The sequence below is a fragment of the Pogoniulus pusillus genome, chromosome 7 (genome assembly GCF_015220805.1).
Source record: "Pogoniulus pusillus isolate bPogPus1 chromosome 7, bPogPus1.pri, whole genome shotgun sequence".
Taxonomy (NCBI): Eukaryota; Metazoa; Chordata; class Aves; order Piciformes; family Lybiidae; genus Pogoniulus; species Pogoniulus pusillus.
Window position 1 is genome coordinate 38,825,288 of NC_087270.1, and position 22,104 is coordinate 38,847,391.

General features: G+C 48.9%; 1 protein-coding gene across 1 annotated transcript in view; it reads left to right on the forward strand.

Annotated features, from left to right (window-relative positions):
- FZD3 (frizzled class receptor 3) overlaps positions 1–22,104 on the forward strand; it is an 88,219-nt gene that overhangs the window by 54,637 nt on the left and 11,478 nt on the right. Inside the window, exons 5-6 of the mRNA XM_064146653.1 lie at positions 17,051–17,199; positions 20,394–20,627. Of these exons, the coding sequence (XP_064002723.1) occupies positions 17,051–17,199; positions 20,394–20,627 (383 nt within the window). The remainder of the gene's footprint in view (positions 1–17,050; positions 17,200–20,393; positions 20,628–22,104) is intronic.

Consider the following 22,104-nt stretch of genomic DNA (forward strand, 5'->3'; position numbering starts at 1 on the left):
CTCTTTCTGAACCATTATTGGAACAAATATAACCTCACACGCAGCTGCCTTTTTTCTGTAGGCCATTATGTGATTGTCTGGGTTGTGTTGGGTCCAAAAAGGCTATGGAGAAAGGAAAAATAAATGAAAGAGTAATGAAGGGGTGACAGGAATGAGACTCTGTTTGAGCTCATATTTGGGATAGGAGGTGTAAGAGTGTACAAAGACTTGCACAAGATGAGTGAGAAGGGCTGCAGTTGGAGGTTTAGAAGTCCAAATGAAAATGGACTTCTATGAAAGCAGCCCTGAGGAAGAGGACCTGGGGATCTGGGTTGATGAAAAGCCCAACATGAGCCAACAGCATGCACATGTAGCCCAGACAGCAACCATGTCCTGGGCTGCAGCAAGAGAAGTGCAAGGGAGGTTATTCTCCCCTTTTACTCTGCTCTCGTCAGACCCCACCTGGAGTACTCTGCACAGTTCTGGAGCCCCCAGCACAAGAGGGACATGGAACTGTTAGAGCAAGTCCAGAGGAGGCCACGAAGATGCTGAGAGGGCTGCAGCAGCTCTGCTATGAGGACAGGCTGAGAAAGTTTGGGCTCTTCAGCCTGGAGAAGGATTTGAGGAGACCTTAGAGTGGCCTTCCAGTATCTGAAGAGGACCTGCAGGAAGGCTGGGGAGGGACTATTGACAAGGTCTTGTAATGACAGGATGAGGGGGAATGGGTTTTAATTGGCAGAGGGGAGATTTAGACTGGATGTTAGGAGGAAGTTCTTTCCAGTGAGGGTGGTGAGACACTGACACAGGTTGCCCAGGGAGGTTGTGGCTGCTTCCTCCCTGGAGGTGTTTAAGGCCAGGTTGGATGAGGTCTTGAGCAACCTGCTCTAGTGGGAGGTGTCCCTGCCTACAGTGGGGGGGTGGAACTGGATGAGAGAGAGATCCCCTCTAACCTAAACCATTCTATGATTCTATAACCAAGGGCTGTTAAAGTCAAATGGCAATGCTGGCAGAGTGATAACATGGCCCTGAGTAAGCTTCAGCTGGGAATTAGATAATTAGGTGATGAAATGAGGGGGGAGCTCATGATTTGAGGATAAGCTTGTGTGCCAAGGCTTGACTTGACTCAGGATGTTTCCAGTGTTCTGTGTCTTTCAGTCAAGTAGCAGGAGTGTATTAATGGGGATAAATCTTCTGCCTGGGTGGTGTAAGCTTGCTAAATTCTTTTATTGGAAGCAGTGAATAAATTCAAGAAATAATTTCTGTGGCCAAAAGGAATATTTGGGCTAGAATTATTTTAGTCCACACAGCAAGACTGACAGAAATCAGATTTTCTGACCAATTTTTCCTTGCTGTTTGTATTCTAATGAAGTATTAATAGCAAAAAAACCCAACCAACCAAACAACAAAACAAACCCAAACCAAAACTATGTTTTTTTCTGAATGGCAAGAGGGAGCTTCCAACTGGCTGTGGGACAAATCTGGCGCATGCAACTTACTGCAGCAACCTCTCAGTGTCCTTAATTTGACAGATTTGCCAGTAATTATCAGAGAATCAGTCAGGGTTGGAAGGGACCACAAGGAGCAGCCAGTTCCAACCCCCCTGCCATGCCCAGGGACACCCTACCCTAGAGCAGGCTGCACACAGCCTCAGCCAGCCTGGCCTTAAACACCTCCAGCCATGGGGCCTCAACCACCTCCCTGGGCAACCCAGTCCAGCCTCTCACCACTCTCATGCTCAACAACTTCCTCCTCACCTCCAGGCTGACTCTCCCCACCTCCAGCTTTGCTCCATTCCCCTCAGTCCTGTCACTCGCTGGGAACCTCAAAAGTCCCTCCACAGCTTTTTTGTAGGCCCCCTTCAGATACCGAAAGGCCACAAGAAGGTCACCATATAGATGTGGTGCTGAGGGACCTGGTTGAGGGGTGTAGTGGCAGCACAGGGTTAATGGTTGCACTCAGTGATCATAATTACAGAAGCACAGAATGTTTGGGTTGCAAGGCACCTCCAAAGATCATTGAGTCCAACCTCACTGCCAGAGCAGGATCACCTAGAGTACTCCTCACAGGAACACATCCAGTTGAGTTTTGAATGTCCCCAGAGAAAGAGTCTCCACAGCCCCTCTGGGCAGCCTGTTCCAGTGCTCTGTCTCCGTCACAGTGAAAAGGTTTTTCTTTATCTTCACATGGAACCTGCCATGCTCCAGCTTCCACCCATTGCTAGCCTGGAGCACAGCCCTGTGAGGAGAGGCTGAGGGAGCTGGGGGTGTGCAGCCTGCAGAAGAGGAGACTCAGGGCTGACCTCATTGCTCTCTACAACTCCCTGAAGGGAGGCTGTAGCCAGGTGGGGTTGGGCTCTTCTTGCAAGCAAGCAGCAAGAGAAGAAGGGGACAGAGTATCAAGCTGTGGCAGGGGAGGTCTAGGCTGGATGTTAGGAGGAAGTTGTTGTCAGAGAGAGTGATTGGCATTGGAATGGGCTGCCCAGGGAGGTGGTGGAGTTGCTGTGCCTGGAGGTGTTGAAGCCAAGCCTGGCTGAGGCACTTAGTGCCATGGTCTAGTTGACTGGATAGGGCTGGGTGCTAGGTTGGACTGGATGATCTTGGAGGTCTCTTCCAACCTGCTTGATTCTGTGATTCTTCGTTAGTCACAGATCTGTAGGGGAAAAAATGGTTTGTGGATTCTTGAATCTATGAGGTCAGACAGCTACAACTCATCCAAGAAAAAGTATTCCAGAGAAGGGCTGAAATGATTCACAGTGAGCAATATGTTCAGGAATCATGATGTGATCCTTTTAATCTGGTGACAGGAGGGAGGATAAGCTGTGCTGAGGAAAACAACTATGTGGCAGATGGGGACTTGTCTGCTTTTTTCTCTCATAAGAATGTCCCACTTCAGCTTCCACATGTCCACAAGAAAAGAGGTCCAGGTCTCTCATGGGTAGTCCACTCAAGTAGACTTGCTTTTCCTGTGCTTAATGCCCAGTATTATAATATTGAATAGTATTATATGGACTATATCATCCAATTGTAGGATCTTTAAGGTTGAAAAAGGCCACCAAGATCATCAAGTCTGACCATGAATCCAGCAGTGCCAGGTCACCTCTAACCCATGTCCCTCATCACCACATCCACATGTTTTTTGAGTGTCTCCAGGGACAGTGGTTCCACCACTTCCTCATTTCAGGACTTAACCACTCTCTTAGTGAAGAATTTTTTCCTAGTATTAAATCTAAATCTGATTTTTTTCCCTGAAGTCCAAACCAAACTTCCCCCAGGCACAACTCAAAGCCATTTCCTCTCATCTTGTGTCAGAGAGACCAATCCCCACCTCATGCCAACCTCCTTTCAGGGAGCTGTAGAGGGATAAGGTCTCCCCTGAGTCTCCCCTTCGTGCTAAGAGACTGATGATCCCAGTTCCTCGTGGTGGTGAAACAGAAGGCAAGTGCTTGGCCAGTCTCTTTAATTGCAATCTCTGGGGAGCACTTAAAAAGTGAGTTACTGTGATTGAATGCTGTCTTCTGCTTCAAGATAAAGCCCCGAATGAGCAGACACCCTGACAGCTTCACTGAGAAGCAGCTTTGCCTTGCTAAACAGGGCATTCTCCCAGAAGCAGTCTCCTGAAGCTACAGAATCAGCCTGTCTCAAGGTGGTTGTGAGATGATCGCTGAAGCCGTAGCCGCCTGCGTTCCCACCCCACGGACACCAGACGACTTCTTGCCTATTGCTGCTGACTGACACTGTGACTAACTGCAGGGGCTGAAGGGCAAAATGTTGCAGGCAAGTTATTAGACTCCAGTCATGAGTCAGGACCTTTTTAGTCGTCCTCTGGGATCCCTTTTCAGGAAGGAGATGGATGAGGAAACCTGGCAGCAGTACCTTGGAAGGGGTCGCTCTCTGCTCTGCCATTCTTTATCCGAGCTGTTTTTCCAGAGGATGATTTAGACTCCAGTGTGTTCCCCTGGCACAATGCAGACAGGGGATGGCTGCTGCTGGAAATCAGTGCAGTTCTTCTGCCAAAGGAATGATTTCTTTCCCATATATATGTATATTTCTCCCCCCCATGAATGTCATAGAAACTCGAGAGACTTTTCTATAACAGAATGATTTGCATTTGGAATGTTCTGCAGAGGCAGCTTTGGTAAGAGGTAGGGCTGAGCTGGCCACTAAATGGGTGACAGATGCTATGAACTCCTCTCCCTTCCCAATGGGAATAAGAGAGATTTATAGGTTGGAAAAGAACACTAAAACAGTTTTAATGGAAACAATAACAATCAAATTAAATATATACAAATATATGCAAACCCAATATCAACCCCAACCCCTTGTGGCAATTAGGTTAGTGTCACTGCTGATGCTCTGGGCAGGCACTGGGGAAGTCCCAGGCTGGACTCAGCAGCAGACAGCAACTGGATTCTGGACCTGGCTTCAGGAGCACACAGATGGGGACTGGAGGCAGAAGAATTAAAAGAGTCCTCCTCAGACACCAGCTGTTGAAGAAGGGCTTTGAGAAGAGAAGATTGAGAGGGGATTTAAGTAATGTTTATAAGCATCTGGGGGTGGGGGCAGGGCAGGTGACAGGCTCTGGTCACTGCTCCTTGTGATAGGACAAGGAGCAATGGGTGTAAGCTGCAGCACAGGAGGTTCTGCCTCAACACAAGGGGGAACTTCTTTACTGTAAGGGTCCCAGAGCACTGGCACAGGCTGCCCAGAGAGGTTGTGGAGTCTCCTTCTCTGGAGCCTTTCAAGACCTGTCTGGATGTGTTCCTCTGTGATCTGTGCTAGATTGTGTGGCCCTGCTGTGTCAGGGGGGTTGGACTGGATGATCTCCTTGGGTCCCTTCCAACCCCTAATATCCTGTGAGCCTGTGATCTCTCAGCTTTATACTGAATATGACATACATAAAATGGAATCTCCTGCTGGTCAGTTTAGGGTCACCTGTCCTGTGCACTCCTCCCTGCACATGCCACCACTTACTTAGTGCATCCCTAAGGTGCATCCCAAGGTTTAGCAGTGACCTTGGTTTTCACAGGAGCCAGAGCCTTTCTGTACTCCAGTCCTTGCTAGATAAACATCAGTGTTATGAAGACAGGTTGAAAGAATTGGACTGTTCAGCTTGGAGAAAAGGCTCCAAGGAGACTTTATAACTAGTTTTAGTATCTGAAGGGGACCTACAGGAAGAGTGGGGAAGGATGAGGGGCAATGGATTGAAACTGGATCAGGGTAGCTTTAGGTTGGACATCAGGAGGAAGTTCTTTACAGTGAGAGTGGTAAAATACTGGACCAGGTTCCTCAGGGATGTGGTTGAGGCCCCATCCCCAGAGACTTTCAGGATCAGGGTCAGTGTGGCCTTGGGCAGCCAGATCTAGTTGGAGGTGTCCCTGCTGGCTGCAGGGGAGTTGGACAAAACGACCTTTGAGGGTTTCTTCCAACCTAATACCACCTTTGAATCTGTTATCACTGCTAGCAGCAGCCACTGCCTGTGCAAACATGCCATTAGCTTCAGAAAGTGCTTTCACTGAGAGGACACTGAGCTGAGAAGTAAAATCACTGAACAGAATTAGCTCTGTTGTAGCTCAAACCAGGGCAGTAAAGATGTAATTTTTTTTAGGCATTCATAGCCATTAAATTCTTGCCAAAAAAACTATTGCAGAATGAGTTTGGCATGGTGAGATGGATCCACAGTTCCTGGGCTGACACTTCATTTCTGTGGTGAGCAGGTTTCCTGCAGAAGAGGCTGCAGTCCCATTAAGATGGTAATTTTCTAAGCATTTCTTACAGTGCCTTATTTATTGATTTTTGGCTTGGGTTAGGTTCCAGAGCTATCTGTTACTGGCCCAAGCCTTGCATAAGGTGATCACTTGGCTTTAATTTCCACTCTAGGCAACTCAGGAGTTATTAAGGAAGTCTGGGGAAGAGTTAGTAATGCTTCTTCATAATTATCTTAAGAGTTTAATGCTTTTAAAGTCAGCCAGTGGGCAGAATTAAAGCATGGTGCTCTCATGCTGCTGTAGCCAAGGAGAGTGCAACCGAGAGCAGGAAAGCTGGGGAGGGACTTTTGAGGCTGTTGGGTAGGGATGGGACTAGGGGGAATGGAGCAAAACTAGAAGTGGGGAGATTCGGATTGGATGTTAGGAAGTTCTTCACCATGAGGGTGGTGAGACACTGGAACAGGTTGCCCCGAGAGGTGGTGCAAGCTCCAGTCCTGGAAGTTTTTAAGTCTAAGCTGGATGTGGTTCTGAGCAACCTGATCTTGTGTGAGGTTTCCCTGCCCATGGCAGGGGAGTTGGCACTGGATGATCACAGAATCATACAATCAACCAGGTTGGAAGACACCTCCAAGCTCATCCAGTCCAACCTAGCATCCAGCCCTGGACAATCAACCAGACCATGGCACTAAGTGCCCCAGCCAGTCTTGAAGTTGACTCCACCACCTCCCTGGGCAGCCCATTCCAATGCCAATCACTCTCTCTGACAGCAACTTCCTCCTAACACCCAGCCTAGACTTCCCCTGCCACAACTTGAGACTGTGTCCCCTTGTTCTGTTGCTGCTTGCCTGGCAGCAGAGCCCAACCCCACCTGGCTACAGCCTCCCTTTGGATAGATGTAGACAGCAATGAGGTCAGCCCTGAGCCTCCTCTTCTGCAGGCTGCACACCCCCAGCTCCCTCAGCCTCTCCTCCCAGGGCTGTGCTCCAAGTCTCTCACCTTTTTCTCTGATGCTTCCAAGTTGCTCAGTTCTTCAGCTTGTGCAGCCCAACAGCTAGAATGGTGGCATGGATTAGTTTGTTAGCCAAGAGCAAAGCAAGCCAGTTGCAGGGTTTTAGTGACCTGGAAGAAGAGTTTTATTTTACAGTGACAAATACTACTCCATTTTCCTGGGAGACAAGCACCGTGGGTGTAATATTGTGCATCTCAAAGCAATGACAGTGATGGAAATGGTTATGAAAGTGAGAACATTGGATCAGATTCCCTTTGGTCTTTCCCCCAATTCTCTGGTTTTCAACAAAGGGATGGGTTAATTTGAATTTCATTGCTTTTTATCCTTAGGGAAATATCAAATGATCAGCCTTACTGTGCAACCATGCCCCAGAGGAGGGGGACAGGTGTTGTGCTTGTGCTTTCACTTCACATATGCAGCAAGCTCATTAATTTGCTGTTTCATACATTTGAGTGAGGAAAGGCCACTGGTCTCTGCCACTAAAAAGCAGCCCTGATTGATGGTTTGGGGGCAGAAGGGGAAAACAGTCAGAAATTAGTTATATAAACATCTTAAGTGAACAGTGTGCCTATAAAGCAGCAGTTTTTTTCCCCTGGAGGAATGCTGAAATTGATGGGTTTAACCTCCTTTCTGAACACCTGCCACTGTGTGTTTCAGTTGGGAAACAAAGGATTCAAACTAGCATCTTCCTGGAGTCACAACAGAAAAGACATTTCTGTTTGATGATCTGTGCCAACCCCGCTGCTGCTCCAACCCAGCAGCTGGGAGGGGAGAAACAGGTTAGAGAAATCTCTCTATCACATCTGCAATCTCTGTAGCTGACAGGACATGTTTGTTGGTCTTCACTGGGTGAAACACTGGTGCCTGTGCTGCTTGTGAGACGTGTCTGAACAGAGAGGAGACGAGTCTAGAGCACACAAACCCAAACCTCTATCTTGTTGCTTTGGTTTTGTTCTCATTAACTGAATACCTCTGAAGGCCTAGAGCTGCCCAGCAAGGCATATTCAGCTCAGAGACTCAGATCCATCCAATCAAGCACTCAAGCAGGTGTCCGCATGAAGCCCATCAAGGCTTTCCTATCACACCTTTGTATGTGGCTGCCTTTGCAGCGGGTCCAACTCAGTGTGCAGCCAACAGGCTGGCACTCAAGAACTTATTTGCACTGGATTTGCTAAACTGCCAACTTCATAGAGTCATAGAATTGTGGAATGGTTTGGATTGGAAGAAACCTTTTAGATCATCTAGTTCAAATCTCTGCCATGGGCAGGGACACCTACTATTAAACCAGGCTGCTCAAAGCCCTGTCCAGTCTGGCTTTGAAAAATTCCAGGGTTGCAGGCTCCAGTTTCTCTTGGAAACTTGTTCTGGTGCCTCTCCAACCCCATGATGAAGACTTTTTTCCTAATGTAGTGCAAAAGAAAAGCTTCTTCCAGTGTGAAACCATTACCCTTCAACATGTCAACCTGCCCCTGTATAAGTCCCCTCTCCAGCTATCTTGTAGGCCACTTTCAAATGCTGTAAGATTGCTCTAAGGGCTCCCCAAAGCCTTCTCTTCTCCTGACTGAATAACCTCTACTCTTTCAGCCTGTCCTCTTAAGAGAGTTGTTACAGTTCCCTGATCATCTTTGTGGCCATCCTCTGGAGCTGCTATAACAGTTCCTTGTCATTGGAGGCTCCAGAGCTGGACACAGCACTGCAGGTGGGGTCTCACGAGAGGGGTACAGAGAGGTAGAATCACCCCCTCTTGACCTGCTGGCCATGCTACTTTGGATGCAGCCCAGGATACAGTTAGCCTTTTGGGCTGCACTATTCTAGCTCAGTTAGAGATTGTCACCAACCAGCACTCCCAAGTACCTCCCATCAAGATTGCTCTTTATCTATTCTCTGCCCAGCCTGTGTTTGGGATTGAGATTGCCCTGAGTTTTCGTGTTGCTGGAGTGCATGAACCCCTCTTGCATCTCTGGGAGTGCAGTTAGGTGTGAAGGAAAATGGTGATTCACCACCAGAGTTATCTTTACTCTAAGAGAGGTTCTCATCTTGAAGGACATCAAATCCTGTTGGACTGGATGATCTTGGAGGTCTCTTCCAACCTGGTTGATTCTATGATTCTATGACTTGAGAGCAGCCCTGGGGAGAGGGACTTGGGGTGCTGCTGGAGGAGAATCTCAACAAGAGCCAGCAGTGTGCACTTGCAGCCCAGAAAGCCAAGCAGAGCCTGGGCTGCAGCAGCAGAAGTGTGGCCAGCAGGGCCAGAGAGGTGATTCTCCCCCTCTGCTGTGCTCTGCTGAGTCCCCACCTGGAGTACTGCATCCAGTTCTGGAGCCCCATTATAAGAAAGATATGGACATACTGGAAGGTGTAGAGAAGGGCCAGGAGGATGCTCAGAGGGCTGGAGCAGCTCTGCTATGAGGACAGACTGAAAGAGTTGGGGCTGTGCAGTCTGGAGAGGAGAAGGCTCCAAGGAGACATTACTGTGGCCTTCCAGTATCTGAAGGGGGCCTACAGGAAAGCTGGGGAGGGACTTTTTGGATGTCAGGTAGTGATGGGACTAGGGGAAATGAAGCAAAATTAGAAGTGGGGAAATTCAGAATGGATGTTAGGAAGAAATTCTTCACCATGAGGGTGATGAGGCACTGGAACAGGTTTCCCAGAGAGGTGGTGCAAGCCCCATCCCTGGAATTGTTTAAGGCCAGGCTGGCTCAGAGCAACCTGATGTAGTGTGAGGTGTCCTTGCCCATGGCAGGGAGGTTGGAACTAGATGATTCATAGAATCATAGAATCATAGAATCAGCCAGGTTGGAAGAGACCTCCAAGATCATCCAGTCCAACCTAGCACCCAGCCCTATCCAGTCAACTAGACCATGGCACTAAGTGCCTCATCCAGGCTTTGCTTGAACACCTCCAGGGACAGTGCCTCCACCACCTCCCTGGGCAGCCCATTCCAATGCCAATCACTCTCTCTGTGAAGAACTTCCTCCTAACATCCAGCCTATACCTACCCTGGCACAACTTGAGACTGTGTCCCCTTGTTCTATTGCTGGTTACCTGGGAGAAGAGGCCACCCCCACCTGGCTACAATGCCCCTTTGGTCCCTCCCAGCTCTGACAATTCTCTGGTTCTATGACATTGCCACTGGTTGCCTTCTGAACCCTTGACACCATCTGCCCTCACAGAAAGACATCTCCTGCGTTCAAACCAGCATCTTGCTTACAAGACAGGCTTCTCTCTGGAAAGAAAAGTACTATCACAGCTTTTGAAGGCCCAGAGGAGATCTGTGGGGGTCTCTAGGTTGGAGTTGGTGGCTTTCCAATATACGAGAGGTATTTTGGGAGCCTTCAATAGATGATAGTGAGGGGAGCACTGAAGTTAACAGACATAAAGGAGGGTCTGGCAACGGTGCCAAGTGGAAAACAGAAGAAATGGCTGAATTAAATTGCTTAGTGGATGTTCACAGCTTCTCATTTCAGCTGGCAACATGAGTGGTGCAGGCCTAAAAGTGGAGTATTAGTTCTAAGAGGGTTTCTTCCTCGTTGCATCTGCTGTGGAACTGTGATATTCAAAAGATTGCTTTTCTAATGGGATTGGTGGTCCTGCATCTGTGCCAAAAAGGTAATAGTATTTGAGGGCAGCTATTTTACAGCTGAAGCAGTTTTCAAGGCTCTATTTTTAGATGCACGTGGAGGGGTTTTGTTAGCATTTCACAACTGGGGTTACTTACAGGATGAAACTGAAAATTGAAGTTAATGCTCAGACAGAACTCATTTCAAGGGAAATTACTGTCATCTATAACCTGTGGTTAACATCAAAGTCCTAAAATAGACCACTAAGGGTGCTGAAGTTAATAGAACCACAGAGTCAGAGAATGCTAGGGCTTGGAAGGGGCTGGAGATGCCATCTAGTCCATCACTCCTGCTAAAGCAGGGTCACCCAGAGCAGGACAGGTTAGGGGTTGCTGGAAAGTAGCTGGAAAGCAGCTTTGCAGAGAAGGACAGTGGAGTGTTGTTGGCAGGCAAAAAGTTAACTGTGTGCCAGCAATGTGGCCTCATGGCCAAGCAGGCCAGTAGTCTCCTGGGGTGTGTTAAGAAGAGTGTGGCCACCATGTCCAGCAGGGCCAGGGAAGTGAGTGTCCCTCTCTACTCTGCTCTGCTGAGACCCCACCTAGAGTCCTGCATTCAGGTCTGGAGCCTCCATTACAAGAGGGATGTGGAGATGCTGGAGAGTGTCCAGAGAAGGGCCAGGAGGATGCTGAGAGGGCTGCAGCAGCTCTGCTGTGAGCACAGACTGAAAGAGTTGGGGCTGTGCAGGCTGCAGAAGAGGAGGCTCCCAGGTGACCTTCTTGTGGCCTTCCAGGATCTGAAGGGGGCTATAAAAAAGATAGGGAAGGACTTTTCATTACATCAGGGAGTGCCAGGACTAGAGGGAATGGAGCAAAGCTGGATGTGGGGAGAGTCAGACTGGACATGAGGAGGAAGTTGTTGAGCAGGAGAGTGGTGAGAGGCTGGACTGGGTTGCCCAGGGAGGTGGTTGAGGTCCCATGGCTGGAGGTGTTTAAGGCCAGGCTGGCTGAGGCTGTGTGCAGCCTGCTCTAGGGTAGGGTGTCCCTGGGCATAGCACAGGGGTTGGAACTAGATGATCCTTGTGGTCCCTTCCAACCCTGATTCTCCTTCTCATCTACTCTGCCCTAGTGAGGCCACATCAAGAGTCCAGTTATGGGCTTCACAGTTCAAGAGACACATGGAACTATTGGAGTGAGTCCAGTGGAGGCAACAAAGATGCTGAGGGGACTGGAGCACCTCTGTGGAGAGGCTGAGAGACCTGGAGCTGTTTAGCCTGGAGAAGAGCAGCCTGGGAGGAGGTCTTCTCAGTGCTGATTAGATGCTAAAGGGCCAGGGGCAAGAGGATGGGGCTGGGCTCTTTTCAGTGGTGTCCAGCAACAGAACAAGGGGACAGAGTCTCAAGTTGTGCCAGGGGAGGTCTAGGCTGGATGTTAGGAGGAAGTTGTTGTCAGAGAGAGTGATTGGCATTGGAATGGGCTGCCCAGGGAGGTGGTGGAGTCTGTGTGCCTGGAGGTGTTGAAGCCAAGCCTGACTGGGGCACTTAGTGCCATGGTCTGGATGATTGGCCAGGGCTGGGTGCTAGGTTGGACTGGATAATCTTGGAGGTCTCTTCCAACCTGGCTGATTCTATGATTCTATGATAAACTGGACCCCAGGAGGTTCCATCTGAACAGAACATAAAACTTCCCTGTAAGGATGCCAGGGCACTGGACCAAGCTGTCCAGAGAGGTTGTGGAGTCTTCCTCTCTGGAGAGATTCCAAACCTGCCTGGATGTAACCTTGGGCAACCTGCTCTGGATAAAGCTCATTTAGGAGGAGGCTGAACTAGAAGATCTGCAGAGGTCCTGTGCTGGGACTCAATGAGAACAGTGGCATCTGGGCTTGAAGTTACATGAGTGCTGTGTGTCTGGGAAATGGGATGGAGGCTTTGGGTTTGAACACCTGGTATTTTAACTTTTATAAGCTTGCAATGCTAATTTCAGGCTTTCTTTTTCCTCTCTTAATGATTACAAATGTCTCCTAAGTGGCAAATAGATGTTGTTTAAAACAGGTGCACTTACTTCAGCATGAACAATCAGGGAGTTTCATCTGTATTACTCCATTGGTTGCTTGCTCTGTGCAAAGAGGCTGATTTTCAAGAACTCTGTGTGATGATGGCTCATAACTTGATTTGGCAAGGGGCAGGATGTTCTTCTTTCACCTGAAAGTGTTTGTGCTATGGAATTCTTTCAGTTCCTGCTTGCAATTATTTCTAGTACCCAGCACAAATATGTTTAGCCAGAAGCTTTAATGCCAACCGATTTGCTATAATATCACAGAATGGTTTGAGTGAGAAAGAACCTTTAAAGGTCATCCCTCAACCAGATCTGGTTGTTCAGAGCCCAGTCCAACCTGGCCTGGAATGTCTCCAGGAGTGAGGCATCTAACACGTCTCTGGGCAGACGGGTCCAGTGTTCTACCACCCTCAGCATAAACTACTTTCATCCTTCTTTGTAGTCTAAATCTCTCCTCTTCTACTTAAAAACTACTACTTTGTTTAGGGCAATGAAGCTGGTGAGGGGCCTGGAGCACAGCCCTGTGAGGAGAGGCTGAGGGAGCTGGGGGTGTGCAGCCTGCAGAAGAGGAGGCTCAGGGCTGACCTCATTGCTCTCTACAACTCCCTGAAGGGAGGCTGTAGCCAGGTGGGGTTGGGCTCTGCTGCCAGGCAAGCAGCAAGAGAAGAAGGGGACAGAGTCTCAAGTTGTGTCAGGGGAGGTCTAGGCTGGATGTTAGGAGGAAGTTGTTGTCAGAGAGAGTGATTGGCATTGGAATGGGCTGCCCAGGGAGGTGGTGGAGTTGCTGTCCTGGAGGTGTTGAAGCAAAGCCTGGCCAGGGCTGGGTGCTATGTTGGGCTGGATGAGCTTGGAAGTCTCTTCCAACCTGCTTGATTCTAGGATTCTGTATGATTCTGCTTTAAAACCATCACCCCTTGTCCTGTCACAACAGCTCCTGCTCAGAAGTCCGTCCCAGCGTTCTTATAGGCCCCTTTAAGTATTGAAAGGCCACAGTAAGGTCTCTGTGGATCATGAGGAGATCTTCTTTTCATGGAAGTCATACAATTTCCTTAGCCACAGGGGTATGCAGTGCATTCAGTCTGGACAGTAGGACCCACCACAGCACCTGCTTTCTGTTGGCTCAGACCTCAAGCACAGCGTTTCAGAGAATCAAAGATGTCTCAGAGCAGAGTGAGGAACTGAGAGCTCCAGCACTGGAGCTGTGGATTTATTCTTAATGCAGGAACTGAAAGGAAATTCCCTTCAGGCCAGAGGTTATGCCAGGCTCCACAGACAAGCATTACCCAGCTATTACCTTCATTAACTTCACCATTCCTTCCACCTGAGGCCCCATTTGCACATTATACAATTACATAATAAGGTTAATTTTGGAGAACTTTCTTTTCTTGGACCATTTTTTAGTGGGTAATTGTTCATTATTTTTTTTTTCCTGAGTGGAATCTCACAGATTGATTACAAAACCATCTAGAAAGCCTTCAGACTTGTTCTGCATGGTTAAATGGTTGCAAGGATAGGAAGGGCTGTAGAGTCAAAACCTCTGTGAAGCCAGACCTTCACCATCAGTGTTTTTCCTGGGGCAGAGACTGATGAAACCATGCTTGGCAGTTCATAGGAACAAACTGACATGGCAAGAGACTTGGTCTCCTTTGGTTTTGTATCACAGAATCCCAGCATGGTGGGAGTTGATCTGGAGATCATCTGGTCCAACTCCCCTGCTAGAGCAGGGACACTCACAGCAGGTCACCCAAAATCATAATAGTATCATAGTATCATCAGGGTTGGAAGAGACCTCACAGATCACCGAGTCCAACCCTTTACCAGAGAGCTCAAGGCCAGACCATGGCACCAAGTGCCACGTCCAACCTTGAATGTTCAGGTGCCTTTGGAATCTCCAGAGAAGGAGATTCCACAGCCTCTCTGGGCAGCCTTTTCCGATGCTCCATCATCTTCACAGTATCACAGTATCACCAAGGTTGGAAGAGACCTCACAGATCATCAAGTCCAACCCTTTACCACAGAGCTCAAGGCCAGACCATGGCACCAAGTGCCACGTCCAATCCTGCCTTGAACAGCTCCAGGGACGGCGACTCCACCACCTCCCCGGGCAGCCCATTCCAGTGTCCAATGACTCTCTCAGGGAAGAACTTTCTCCTCACCTCCAGCCTAAATTTCCCCTGGCGTAGCTTGAGGCTGTGTCCTCTTGTTCTGGTTCTGGTGCTGTCCACCTGAGCAACCTCCTCCTGGCTACAACCTCCCCTCAGGTAGTTGTAGACAGCAATAAGGTCTCCCCTGAGCCTCCTCTTTTCCAGGCTAAACCTCCTGGGTTCCAGTCTGTGCCTGTTGCCCCTTGTTCTGTTGCTGGGCACCACTGAAAAGAATCTGAACCCACCCTCTTTCCCCCTGCCCTCCAGCTGTTGATCAGCATTGAGAAGATCCCCTCTCAGTCAGCTCTTTCCCAGGCTATACAGCCCCAGGTCTCTCAGCTTTTCCTCCTCACAGAGATGCTCCAGTCTCCTTGGCATCTTTGTAGCTCTGAAGATGAACTATAAGTAGGTGCAGCTGAACTCTAAGAAGTACCTCAGGAAAAGCATAGAATCATAGAATCAACCGGGTTGGAAGAGACTTCCAAGATCATCCAGTCCAACCTAGCACCCAGCCCTATCCAGTCAACTAGACCATGGCACTAAATGAATCCCTGGAGGTGTTTAAGATCAGGCTGGATGAGGCTCTGGCCAACCTGGTCTAGAGTAGCATGTCCCTGGCCAAGGCAGGGGGGCTGGAACTAGATGATCCATGTGCCCATTCTGTGAAAATGCTCATTGTGTGTCTGCCTTTCACTGAAAATGGGCCTGTAGTCCCTGAAAGTGAACAGCTATGGTCCTCAATTCTTGTCCTGCTTGGCCTGCCACACTGCGCTGTGTGATCTGGGGCAAGACACTTGCATTTTCATTTTCCATCTACAATCAAACAATCACAGAATCAGCCAGGTTGGAAGAGACCTCCGAGCTCATCCAGCCCAACCTAGCACCCAGCCCTGGCCAATCAACCAGACCATGGCACTGAGTGCCTCATCCGGGCTTTGCTTCAACACCTCCAGGCACAGAGACTCCACCACCTCCCTGGGCAGCCCATTCCAATGCCAATCACTCTCTCTGCCAACAACTTCCTCCTAACACCCAGCCTGTATGGTCATATTAGCAAAAAGGTGTCATTATAGAAGGTGTTAAAGCAATTGCTGTCTTAGTGGTCCATATAGAAGCTGTGCCTTCTCTCTGCCTTCTGCTCTTGCCATCACATCCCCTGTCCTTTGATGCCATCTGCTTAACATTCACATTCTGTCTTGGTCCTGGCTGGCTTCGTTTTCTTTCTCTGCTTACAGGCTCTTCTTCCTTTTCTGTGCCATCTCTGGTCATAGACCTCAGCCCCTGTTATCACCCAAGGTGTTTTGCAGACCCATTCCTCCAGACTCAGCCTCACTGTGGTCACTTTTATTGCCTGCTGATCCCTCATTTAGCTTTTCTGAACAGCTCTCCCTCAAAAGCAGGGAGCCCCTTTCTATACTCCAGGCCATTTATTTGTCATTGGATGTTAGAGATCTCAAGTACCTTCCACGGTCACAGTGCAAGTGACAGCATCACATGAATGCTTACAGAAGAGTTAAATCCAGCAGAATAAGGTAGTTCCTTTCCTCTACAGCCTTCTTGTAAGAAGATGGTGGTATCCTTCATGCTCTCACCTGAACTTCTCTGGAGAGAGGGAAACTGTGGGTCTAATCCATAGGAGTAAAGGAATAAAGGATCATAGAATCACAGAATAGTTTGGTTGGAAGGGACCCTTAAAGGTCACCTAATCCAACACCCCTGCAGTTAGCAGGGACATCTTCAGCTAAATCAGGTTGCTCAGAGACCCTTCCAGCCTGACTTGGGATGAACCTTGAACATCCCATAGAATAATAGAGTCAGTCAGGGTTGGAAGGGACCACAAGGAGCAGCCAGTTCCAACCCCCCTGCCATGCCCAGGGACACCCTACCCTAGAGCAGGCTGCACACAGCCTCACACAGCCTGGCCTCAAACACCTCCAGCCATGGGGCCTCAACCACCTCCCTGGGCAACCCAGTCCAGCCTCTCACCACTCTCCTGCTCAACAACTTCCTCCTCACCTCCACTCTCACTCTCCCCACCTCCAGCTTTGCTCCATTGCCCCCAGTCCTGTCACTCCCTAACAGCCTCGGAAGTCCCTCCCCAGCTTTTTTGTAGCCCACTTCAGATCCTGGAAGGCCACAGGAAGGTCCCCTGGGAGCCTCCTCTTCTGCAGCCTGCACAGCCCCAACTCTCAGCCTGTCCCCACAGGAGAGGCACTCCAGCCCTCTGAGCATCCCATGAAGCACTCAACTGTTTTTTTTCTCCCCAACGGCAAATGTAACACCTGAATAAATGTAGGTTAACTCCATCAGATAAACAAGTCTTTATCATTTGAGGAGTAGAAAATATGTCCCAGTTATTGAGGGCACAGACAAAAGGCCAGAAATACAAATCCAGGCCAAGACCTCACAGCAGCTGAATCTTTTGTGTTACTTAACAGCGGCTGTGCAACACACTCGGTCATGCTCTGTGGAGCTCCAAAACAAAGGCACCCTGTGGATGTTTGTGTTGGCCCAAGGCAGAGGCAGTTCTTTTAAACGAGTTAATAAATGGAGGAGTGAATGATGATGGATTCTATAATCTTTTCTCTCTTTTTTTGCTCTAGGTCACTCAGATGAGTCGTCCAGATCTGATTCTCTTCCTCATGAAATATCTCATGGCTTTGGTCGTGGGGATCCCCTCAGTCTTCTGGGTTGGAAGCAAAAAGACCTGTTTTGAGTGGGCAAGCTTCTTCCACGGGCGCAGGAAAAAAGAGTGTGTATTGGTGTCCAGCAGACAAACTGGGGCAGTACTGGCAAATCAGCTCTTATCATAGAATCATGGAATCAGTCAGGGCTGGAAGGGACCACAAGAATCAGCCAGTTCCAACCCCCCTGCCATGGGCAGGGATACCCTACCCTAGAGCAGGCTGGCCAGAGCTCCATCCAGCCTGGCTTTAAACACCTCCAGCCATGGGGCCTCAACCACCTCCCTGAGCAACCCATTCCAGCCTCATATTTGTGCATGAAAATAGAAAAAAAAAAAACATATTAAGTTTAGTTGGGTTTTTTTCCTTTCCTTTAAAAAAAAGTCTTACTAACAGACCTGCCTGGCATAAAATGTTTTGCATTTGCAGTACTCAAAACTGCTTCTCAGTTCTGAGTCGATGAGGTCAAAGCGATTCACCACTGCAAGAGTTTATTAAGAGTCTGGAGCTCACAAACAGCACAACCCAACCAGGGGCAGCAATAATAAAAGAGTCATAGTGCAGAGCTGCACTGGTTTGTTTCAAAAACAGAAAAGAACAAAGATGAACTCTTCTATGATACATGCAATAAATTAAGTGCCTGGAAGAGTGGGTTTGGCTGTTTTTCATGGAAGCAAAGATGGGAAGATATAGGGAATCTCTCACCCTCCAGAGTGGAGAGAGGAAGAAGACAGCAACAGCTCAAACCTCCCCAAAGGACTGTTGTTATTTTTCATAGAGTGATCATAGAATCATAGAGTCAACCAGGTTGGAAGACACCTCCAAGATCATCCAGGCCAACCTAGCACCCAGCCCTATCCAATCAACCAGACCATGGCACTAAGTGCCTCATCCAGGCTTTGCTTGAAGACCTGAATGGTTTGGGTTGGAAGGGACCTCCAGAGGTCATCTATTCCAACCTCCTCTGCAGTAAGCAGGGGCACCCTCAACTAGATCACATTGCCCAGAGCCTTGTCAAGCTCCACCAGATGCGAAGACTCAAAGAGCTCTGTGGCCGTTTGAGCTGATGCAGTGTTCCACTAACCTTGGGGGAAAGAACTTCATCCTTACATCCAGGGATGGAGATCTTGAATGTCTCCAGGGACAGGACCCCAACCACATCCCTGGGCAGCCTGTTCCAGTGTTTTACCCCTCTCATTGTGAAGAACTTCCTCCTGGTGTTAAACCTAAATCTACCCTGCTCCAGCTTCAAACTATTGCCCCATGTTGGCCTCTTCTCCCAGGCAACAACCAATAGAACAAGGGAACAGAGTCTCAAGTTATGCCAGGGGAGGTCTAGGCTGGATGTTGTTAGGAAGTTGTTGGCAGAGAGAGTGATTGGCATTGGAATGAGCTGCCCAGGGAGGTGGTGGAGTCGCTGTCCCTGGAGGTGTTGAAGCCAAGCCTGGCTGAGGCACTTAGTGCCATGGTCTGGTTGCTTGGCCAGGGCTGGGTGCTAGGTTGGACTGGCTGAGCTTGGAGGTCTCTTCCAACCTGGTTGATTTGATGATTCTATGACTGTAAGAAAGTCTGAGAGCTTCTCTGAGGTTGAAATTATTTAGACCAAAGGATCACATGAATTTGAGACAACCTTTATGATTTCCATAACAGTAAATGCTATCATTTAAGTAGGTGGTGACTGCTCCATGACTTTGTGATTTTGAGTTGCCCATCCTTAGCAGCACAAGCCCTCTGCTGAGGCTAAAGTAAAATGATGTTCTGTAAAGTCTGAGTAACTGTTTCTTTATTCAAGAAAAAAAAAAGGAGTTAGCCAGGCAGAGGAAATGGCACATGAAAGAATCATAAAGAGAATGGGAAGGGAGGAAAAGGCCTTCCCACAAAAGAAGGGATTAAGAAACCCCAAACGGAATGCAGAGGCTGTGATAGCACCTCCTTTCATCATGCTATGGGAGAGCAGCCAAGTGCAGGCTGCTCCACCAGCCCTTCCCAGCAAGGGGGTTCAGCAAACAGAGGAACTGCAAGACTGTAACTGCTGATGCAGCTTTCAAGAGCTGATTGGAGTGAGGAAGCAGCTTCCCAAGTTCCCCGAGAGGCAGTATCCTGGGTCGTCAGAGCTTGCTGAGCTACGGTGGCATCCCAACAATATCTAACAATATGAGGAGCAGCTGAGGGAACTGAGGGTGTTCAGCCTGGAGGGAAGAAAGAGGTTCAGGGAAGACTTTCTTGCTCCCTACAACCCCCTGGAAAAATGTTGGAATGAGGTGGGGGTCAGTCCCTTCTCTCCTGTAACCAGTGATGAGATAAGAGGAAATGGCCTCAAGATGTGCCAGGGGAAGTCTAGGTTGAACACGAGGTAAAATGTCTGTATGGAAAGGGTTGTCCCTTTCCAGGGGACCATGACAGAGCTGCCCAGGGAAGTGGAGTCACAGCCCTGGGGGAATTTAAATGTGAATGTGGTGCTGAGGGAAATAGGTTAGTAGTAACTTGGCAGAGCTGGGTTTAAGGTTGGAGTTCATGATCCCAAAGGTCTCTTCCAAGCAAAATGATTCCATGACTCTGTGACTCTGTTCACAAACTGAGACCACATAAGTCAACACAGCAGTGACTGCACACATCTAGGCTGGAGGATCAGGTATGGGGAGTAAGAAGGATGCAAGAACATGAAGTTAACTGAAGTATCCAAATGTAAATGTGCTCAGATTTAGGCAAACAAGGGCAGTTAATGTAAAGAGCTGCTTTTGTTTGCCAAACTGTTGGCTTCGTTTAGAGTCAGGATGATTGTTAGAGCCAGGAGGATGAGTGGGGAACTGGAGCACCTCCACAATGAAGAGAGACTGAGAGACCTGGGGCTGTTTAGTCTGGAGAAGAGAAGACTGAGAGGGGATCTGGTCAATGTCTATAAATGTCTGAGGGGTGGGTGTCAAGTGGCTGGGGCCAATCTCTTTTCAGTGGTACAAACTTGGACATAGAAGGTTTCACCTCAACATGAGGAGAAACTTTACAGGTGACAGAGCACTGGAAGAGGCTGCAGAGGGGGGTTCTGGAGTCTGCTTCTCTGGAGAGTTTCAAAACCTGCCTGGATGTGTTCCTGGGTGGACTACCCTAGGGGATCCTGCTTTGGCACGGGGGGGTAGACTTGATCTCTGGAGGTCCCCTCCAACCTCTAAGTTCTGTGATTCTATTTGCAAAACAGAGTGCTGCTGCTGCTGTGGCTTTTCTGTTGCAGGCACTATTGCTAACTGCAAGTTGCTCTCTTCCTCAGGGTTGTAAATGAGAGTCGGCAAGTGCTGCAAGAGCCAGACTTTGCTCAGTCTCTGCTGAGGGACCCCAACACCCCCATCATCCGCAAGTCAAGAGGCACCTCCACGCAGGGCACCTCCACGCACGCCTCCTCCACCCAGCTGGCCATGATGGATGACCAAAGGAGCAAGGCAGGCAGCGTGCACAGCAAAGTGAGCAGCTACCACGGCAGCCTGCACCGCTCGCGAGACGGCAGGTACGGAGCAGCCTCCCCTGGCAGGGCCTCTGCCACCACTGAAGCTGGTGAAATATCTACAGCACAGGGCTTGTGAGGGAAAAGTGAGGCGACTGGGACTGTTCAGCCTGAGGAAAGAGGCTGAGGGGAGGTCTAGGTGGGACATGAGGGACAGTTTCTTTATGGAAGGGGTTGTCGAGGCCTGGAACAGGCTGCCCAGAGCAGTGGTGTGTTGGAGGTCGGAGACCGGTGCGGCGAGAGATCGGGGCACTGAGAGTCGACTCTATGGCTTCTGCGCAGCAGTGCAATTTATTAGGGCGATACAGCGACCTTTATAGCCCCCAAAGGGGGTGTAGACAACTGACTTAGTTCAAGATTGGTACAAGTGGAGGGTACAGATTGGCTCCAGGTTAAGTGTAAGGCAGAGATAGGTTAACTTACAGTAAACACCTTAAGGATCCCACCCAGGGGGGGTGGCCAGAGCCAGCCCCCTGGGCCGTGCCCACCTCAGAGGCGGGCAGATTCCACCCCCTGACAGCTGTGCGTGGGCTGCTCATAGTTGCAGGCTCAGGCCCCTGGGAGCCTCAAGGCTCCAAGGACACTTCTCATCACAGGGTCTGATGTTTACCTTTCATGCTCCGCTGCGGGAGGAAGCTTCCCACAGTACCCCCTTCTTTTCCTTTGAGCAACCCACGTTTGATTTTAAACGAGCTGTGCTCAGTGGGAGCGCAGGTCAATGGTGCTAAAGTAAAGAGAATACATTTGTTAAGAATTTTGCTAGTGACAACAATCTGGCAAACTAGCCACCCAAGCTTAGCTAATGATCCCAAAAGCTATTTCTGCAAGCGACAGTGAGTCAAATGTTCAAAAACCCAAAAGTCCAGACGAACATCACAGCTTCTGGAGGGTGCAAGTCTGTTACGTCTTCATTAGCTCACTGTGGTAGCCGATGTTGTGGGCGAGCGAATTGTTCAGTATCTCTCCATAGCTTTAAGTTCACTTCATACTTCTCAGAGATCTTGATGTTCCCAGTGCAGTCCTCGGCTATGAGCTGCGTCTGACGATTGTGCTTAAGAACTACCAACCCCCAAATACAATACAAGAGTGCGTCTTAGATGTTGCTTTCAGGCTATTCTACTTAGGCCTTTCCCACAGCTCTCGATTCACTTCAAGAATTTGGAGCAGTGTTTTTTCATCCCTTGCAGGGCCCTTGCAAGAGATAAAGAAATCACTTGCCATCTTATGCCAATTTTAAGTGGGCTCTGGCCTTCACCAAAGGGACCAGACCGAATCTATTCCATTAAGCTACAATCATTGAAGCTCATGAAAATACCCAAATTCATTAGCCAAGATCCAATGCCTTATAATCCAAATACTCATGATCATCATCTCTATGACTCTCCCAAGATCTTACCACAATTCTGCCATCTGAGCAAGATTTTCTGCTCACTTCATGAAAGGACAAACCAATCATATTCAAGTTGGTATCCACCTTAGG